Raw genomic sequence first — 7,199 nt, 5'->3', positions numbered from 1 at the left:
GCTTGTTTCTTTGAGTTTTAATTCAAGAAGTGTATGTTCTCATTAGTGCATGTTGGCAGCAGACGTGCTCGTTCCCCGTGGATGGCCCGGGAGTTTGCGTCCGTCACGTGTCCTGTGTGCTGCATCTCTTTGTGAGCGGCTCGAGGCGGCTGCCCGTCAGCCTGTTGAACTCGCTGAGGATGTAACTCTCCTTCTCCTGCATCTGTCAGAACAGGAAAACAGCAAAAAACACAGCTAATTGGTTTGCATGTGCACCAATAATGGCATTTCTTCCAATGATCAGAGTAAGGACTTGTTAAAAATGGAAGACTTTTAATCGCCATAAGTTTACACGACAGTGTCATTTTGGGGGCCTGAAAATGCAAAGTGCACAGGCATGGATACTGTTATCTCTGTAAACTACAAAAACGTGAATTTGTGAAAATGGTGACATCATGTGCATGTGTATTACATGTTCAGTCTATAGTGTAGTGTTTCTTTACAAAGTGACATCGCCATCTACTGGCCTGACAGAATACAGCATTTTTAATCCTTTTCATGGATTCGTGTGAACGGGATCATTTTGACGTCGCTTAATGACGCCTAAGGCCGGGTTCACACCGCAAGCGGCGCCCATGTTAACAGATGAGGGCATTCACGCAGAGCAGAAGCAGCAGTGCCGCGATCGTTTCGGCGCTGGGTCTATTTTTGCTGCGCCGCTAACACTCAATTAAAGTGAAAGTACACCTTTGATGGACAAAATAAATATTTCACACAAAAAGTGCTCAAAATGCACAGAATAAGCATATCTAGTGTGTTTTAACAAGAATTGAAGTATGTCAGGAGAGAAAATTAATATTAAAAATTTATAGAAGATTTACTCATTTAAACTTGTTTTTAATTATTCAGTTTGGGCTAAAGTATGGTATATTATAGAAAACTAAACTAAACTAGCCAGAAAAATATGATATATAAACATTATTTTAGTTATTACACAGACAGCAATTTAGGCTCTTGCATACCCAAATCAAACCCGAGTTTGCAGTATTGTAAACATGTTCATGCGGCAGATGATGTGAAACACAAAGCTTACCTCATTCGTGTGCAGCAATGGATGACATGAGGCTTTTATTTTTATTTATTTTACATTTATATGTGAGTGTTGTACACCTTGCATGTTAACAAACTTTCAAGACTAACAATGACCAATTATAAAAACAAATTTATAGCTGTCTTTGTAAAGAAATGCTCACTTTATATGTAGCTTCGAGCCGCTGCTGTGACGCTGTACAAACGCTTCCAGTGTGAATACTCGCGCGTCTCTGCAGCTGCAGTTCACGCTCACGCTCTGCTGCCGCTTGCGGTGTGAACCCAGCCTAACTTTGGTGTCACTTGTACACAAACTCAGAGGAAAAACTTGTGCTTTTAGTACATCATTGTCATGTAAATGTACCCTGAATCACAGGAAGAGATTTACATGATACGAGCAAACTTTTTCACTCTCGGTTACATGCAATTTTCATTATTCTGATTATTCTCTAAGAATTGTGGTTATTTTTACCATTATTCACATACCAACACAGCACAAAGGAAATACCGGTCCTTTGGAATCTGTCATTAAAGGGTTAGTTGACATTTCCTCTCTCAAGATCCATTAATGTACTAAAAACATATTTAAATCAGTTCATGTGAGTACAGTGGTTCAATATTAATATTATAAAGCGACGAGAATATTTTTGGAGCGCCAAAAAAACAAAATAACGACTTATTTAGTGATGGCCGATTTCAAAACACTGCTTCAGGAAGCTTCAGAGCACAAATGAATCAGCGTGTCGAATCATGATTCGGATCGCGTGTCAAACCACCAATGGCTGAAATCACGTGACTTTGGCGCTCCGAACAGCTGATTCGATACACTGATTCATTATGCTCCGATGCTTCCTGAAGCAGTGTTTTGAAATCGGCCATCACTAAACAAGTCGTTATTTTGTTTTTTTGGAGCACCAAAAATATTCTCATCACTTTATAATATTAATATTGAACCACTGTACTCACATGAACCGATTTAAATATGTTTTTAGTACATTAATGGATCTTGAGAGAGGAAATGTCATTGCTCCCAATGCAGGCCTCACTGAGCCATCGGATTTCATCAAAAATATCTTAATTTGTGTTCTGAAGATGAATGAAGGTCTTACGGGTGTGGAACGACATGAGGGTGAGTAATTAATGACATTATTTTCATTTTTGGGTGAACTAACCCTTTAATCCCTTTTTGTTTTGTTTTTTGTTTTTTTTCCCCGGTGATGTCTAAAATGTCTTCATTTCGATGTTTTCAACCATCAAAATACTGCATTATATTCAAGTCACACAACATTGTCAACAGTTTCTTCAGCACCCCAAAAATCTGATGCCATCTTTACTGCTATGTTTATGACAACATCATAATAATAATGTTACATTTATATAGCGCTTTTCTGGGTACTCAAAGCGCGTTACGTATTATAGGGAGAATCTTCTCAACCACCACCAATGTGCAGCATCCACCTTGATGATGCGACGGCAGCCATGTTGCGCCAGAACGCCCACCACACACCAGCTGATTGGTGGAGAGGAGACAGAGTGATGAAGCCAATCAGTAGATATATGGGGATGATGAGGAGGCCATGATGGACAGAGACCAATGGGCAAATTTGGCTAGGATGTCGGGGTTACCCCCCTTTTTAAAAAAAAAAAAAAAAAAAAGACATCCTGGGATTTAATGACCACAGAGAGTCAGGACCTTAGTTTAACGTCTCATCCGAAGGTCGGGCGCCGGTCATCCGTGTCCGTCACATGCGCGCATTGATCAGTGAAATGGATGCGATTCAAGTGTTTATGAGGAATAAAATCTGCATATATTACTATGATTATGGTTGCTAAAATTATGAGATTAATCACATCAATTTGATCGAAGTGTTGTTTACATGAGGTAAAGTTTTGATCACAATTTTGCCTAAATCTCAAAGTCACATTGAGGGTGCATGTAAACCATCCCAGCGGCTAAAACGGCTCAAGTCCAACTACACATGCTGTTTTTCATCCAAAACCTTAAATTACAATATTTGTGTGACTTCTGTTCTTCAAACTAAAATTACAATGAATTTTTGTAATTGCTCTTTGGGTAACGAAACTATAAATAACCTTCTTCCTTTATTATAATGACTCTTGTCCTAATTTTTAATGGTGATTATTTGTTTCAGTAATGTTTTGTTTACATTTGGGTGAAAAGCCTGTAATGGGTTATTTAAAGGGATAGTTCACCGAAAAATGACAATTATCCCATGATTTACTCACACTCAAGCCATCCTAGGTGTATATGACTCTCTTCTTTCAGATGAACAAGATCAGAGTTAAAAAACTATCCTGGCTCTTCCAAGATTGATAATGGATTGATAAGGGGCTTGCGATTTTGAAGGCCAAAAAAGTGCATCCATATTCAACACATCTGCCGGAAGCTAGTTATTATACTTTATAAAGTTTTAAATATGGATAATTTTCTTACAAAAACCCATTGCTCTGCTTCAGAAGGCCTTTATTAACCCCCTGGAGCCATGTGGATTATTTTTATGATGGATGGATGCACTTTTTTGGGTTTTAAAATAAAATTCACTTTCACTAACATTATCAAGCTTGGAAGAGCCAGAATATTTTTTGTGTTCATCTGAAAGAAGATAGTCATATACACCTAGAATGGCTTGAGGGTGAGTACATCATGGGGTAATGTTCATTTTTTGATTAACTAACCCTTTAATGGCAGATTCCCATTTTAACCAGTTGGTTCATATAGCAACAACACACCTTGCTGTTGTTTCAATGAGATGTATGTTTTCCCCATTGGGAAATAACCATGGAAATACTCAATGACTTCATTGTAGTACAAATTAATATACTGAGACTGACTTTAAAATATAAACCCACTCTGAGGAATAATCTCTGAATAGAAAGTTTGACTTTGGCCCGGTGTCCCCTGTATAGTGACACATTAATGAATGAGAACGTGCTTTCAGCCACGGCAACCAGGACTTAAATTAATACAATACAACAACTCTAATCTCAGTTAAAATGCTATAAAACTAAATCAGGATGTACACTGCAATCTTATTTCTTTCCCCCTCATTAACTGTTGTGTTTATAGATGGACCTACAGTTCCTGAAGATCACAAAATGAATTATTAAATATCAAAACACCCAGTTTCAGGGAAATATTGTGATTATATTGTCGAACACTGTGTTGGAGAGATATGCCATGACAGGCTAGAGTCAGTGCTCTTATGTGACTGTGGTAAAGTGTGTCGTACCTCGTTCCAGTCCTCTTCACTTTCATGTCTGTATCCCAGTAAGTGGCAGATTCCATGAGCCGTGACCACCTGCACAACACCACAGAAAGACATGTGACAAACCCTCATGACATCTGTGTCTGCTGGAAGTGTAAACCTGTCTCACTGTGAGAGTCTGATGAAGATCCTGGGACGTCTCTTTGCACTGCTGCATCACGTACTCCACACCTAAGAAGATGTCCCCGAGGTTATACTCGTCTCTCTGCAGGACACACGGGATCTTGCCTGGCCTCAGATCCTGGGACAACGAAACACACTTCAGCCATTGTTTCCTTTTTACTTTTAACTGCTCAGACAGTAGAGAAGCTTGTTTCCTTCACAGAATGAATGGATAAGAAAGGTAATAGTGACTTCTTAATTTTGACCTTTTTTTGCAATTGCAATTTTATATTTCACAATTCTGACTTTGTGACTTGCAATTCCAAGTTTAAATTGGATAGCAACGTTTCTCAAAATTATCTCACAATTTACTTTTTCCTCAATTGTAAGGTGTAAGCTTGCAATTACCTTTTTTGCCCTCAGAATTATGAGAAATTCACAGTTTTGAGTTATGAAGTCCAGATTGTTAGATAAGCTCACAACTGGTAAAAAAGTCTGAATTGTGAGAAAAACTCAATTACCTTTTTGATAGACTTTTTTACTTGCAATTCTTAATTTAAATATTGCAATTCTGAGGGAAAAAAAAATCTGAATTGTGAGAATTGCAAGAAAAAGTCAGAATTTCCAGAAAGCCACAATTACCTTTTTCCCCTCAGAATTCAGAGAAATTCACTATTGTGAGTTAAGTCACAATTAATAAAAAAAAAAAGTCAGAATTGTGGGAGAAAAACTCAAATTATATTTTTTTATCGACTTTTTACTTGTAATTCTTAATTTATATATTGCAAGAATGTCAACATTTTGAGTCACAATTACCTTTTTGCCCTCAGAATTATTAGATAAATTCACAATTGTGAGTTATAAAAGTCCAAATTGTAAGATGTAAACTCGCATTTCTGAGGGAAAAAAGTCGCAATTACCTTTTTCTGAAAACTATGAGATGTAAATTCGCAATCGCGAGAAAAGCCTGAAGTGTGAGATAACTCACAATCAACTTTATAACTTGCAAATCCAAGTTTAAATCTCAATTCTGAGGTAAAGTCAGATAGCAAAGTTTCTCACGATCATCTCACAATTGACTTTTTCTCAGAATTGTAAGATATAAACTCAGAAATGTGCTTTATAAAGTTCAAATTGTACGATATGAACTCGCAATTTCAAGAAATAAAGTCAGAATTGCATAAAATAAAATCTGAAATGCATGTCTCACAATCCTGACTTTTTTTTCCCTGTGAATTGAGATAAAATCTCACAATTCTGAGTTATAGGCCTGGTTTCACAGACAGGGCTTAGATTAAGCCAGGATTAGGCTTTAGTTCAGTTAGGATATTTAAATAGCTTTTATAAACGCGAATTCAGAAATAAATAAAATCAGTCAGAATTTTGAGAAAGTCGCAATTGCATTTTTTCCCCTCAGAATTGTAAGATAATTCAGTTATAAAGTCCAAATATGATATAAACTCGCAATTCTGAGAAAAAAAGTCGTAATTAGCTTTTTTAATTAATGTTTTTCATTGACCTGCAGTCTCACTGTTGTTGGGTGTACCTAATTGATGCATTGTTTCATCTGCTAATAAGAAATGTTATAATATTCTATCCTTTGCTGCCAGAAAAAAATATTTTACTTAATTGTATCAGTGATAAACCTCCATCACTTAAAGGTTGGCATAAGATTGTTTTTGAGTTGATTCCCCTGGAGGGTCCAGTTTTATAAAGTCTGGACCCCATATGTGGACTGTTTGGATCCTCGTCTTCGCCCTATTATATTGTAATTGTGTAACTCTCTGGACATTTGACTTTCTTTTCTTTATCTTTTTGAAATATGGTTTTGTTATTATTGTTGTTTTTATATAACCCGTTATATTATGGTGTAGTCCTGTTTTATATATGAATCTGAGCTATTTGGGTTTTTTTTTTTTTTTTTGGAGGTGTTGTCTTTCTTTTGGTGATGTCTTTTTATATTTGTATTATAATGAAAATCAATGAATATAATTAAAATAATAATAATAATAATAATAATAATTTTTACTTTAAATTCTTAATTTGTCGGAATTGAGAGAAAAACTCGCAATTGCAAGAAAAAGTCAAAATTTTGCCAGCTGTCAGTATAATCAGACATGTGTGTCCCTGTCCAGGGGAAGCGTGTCTCTGCTGTACCTCGTAGAAGGGGAAGGACAGCACATCCGTGGGCTGGTTCCTCCTCCTGTAGATGTGGTTGAGCCGCTGGATCTTGCGGTTGTCCACACAGATGATGCCCAGGTCAAACTTCTGCACGCCGAATATGTGTCTGAGGATCTCCACATCTCTGCGCAGTCTGGCGCGCCTCAGAGGAACCACATTCTGCAGGTTCCGCAGCACGACTCCCATCCTCCGGTAAACACGGGGATATGAGAGCTGGAGAACCGCCGGCTAGAGCCGCTGCGTTCGACTCCTGTCACACGATGACCGTCTGAAATCAGTGTGTATTAATGTGTGACTCACTCTACTGCTTACTGACACGACATCTACGTTTATAAAGCGAACATGTGAATAAATAAGACCGGTCATTTCGACAAAACTACCATGGTCACGACTTTGCTCTGTCCATTGATTTGGAAACTGAAAGCGCGCATGCGCACCATTCATACACGTGAACAAGAGGTTGGATAAGATGTCAAAATAAAAGTTCAGTCATTAATTTCTTAAACCGTTGGATATTTCGTTTTTGTATTGAGAAATATTTAAATAAAATTATTGTAAACA

At 37.3% G+C, this 7,199-nt stretch overlaps 1 protein-coding gene across 1 annotated transcript; it reads right to left on the bottom strand.

The window, feature by feature from the left end:
* Positions 1–2: 2 nt before the first annotated feature.
* Positions 3–7,074, bottom strand: ybey (ybeY metalloendoribonuclease). The gene is made up of 4 exons (XM_048192877.1): positions 6,615–7,074; positions 4,465–4,596; positions 4,320–4,388; positions 3–202 (listed from the first exon to the last, which is right to left on the bottom strand). Exons 1-4 carry the CDS (start codon positions 6,822–6,824, stop codon positions 104–106), a joined length of 510 nt encoding a protein of 169 aa, XP_048048834.1. The 5' UTR covers positions 6,825–7,074; the 3' UTR covers positions 3–103.
* Between the last annotated feature and the right edge of the window lie 125 nt (positions 7,075–7,199).

Source organism: Megalobrama amblycephala, linkage group LG6 (genome assembly GCF_018812025.1).
Source record: "Megalobrama amblycephala isolate DHTTF-2021 linkage group LG6, ASM1881202v1, whole genome shotgun sequence".
In the NCBI taxonomy this organism is placed as follows: domain Eukaryota; kingdom Metazoa; phylum Chordata; class Actinopteri; order Cypriniformes; family Xenocyprididae; genus Megalobrama; species Megalobrama amblycephala.
This window is presented reverse-complemented; position numbering and strand designations above follow the sequence as displayed.

Bases quoted from the DNA above. Each gene is read 5' to 3' on its own strand.
- ybey (XM_048192877.1), bottom strand. From the start codon at position 6,824: ATGGGAGTCGTGCTGCGGAACCTGCAGAATGTGGTTCCTCTGAGGCGC. The intron at 4,597-6,614 runs GTACAGCAGAGA...TCGTTGTCCCAG, and splicing joins TGTCCTTCCCCTTCTACGAG to GATCTGAGGCCAGGCAAGAT. The intron at 4,389-4,464 runs GTGAGACAGGTT...GGTGTTGTGCAG, and splicing joins ATCTTCATCAGACTCTCACA to GTGGTCACGGCTCATGGAAT.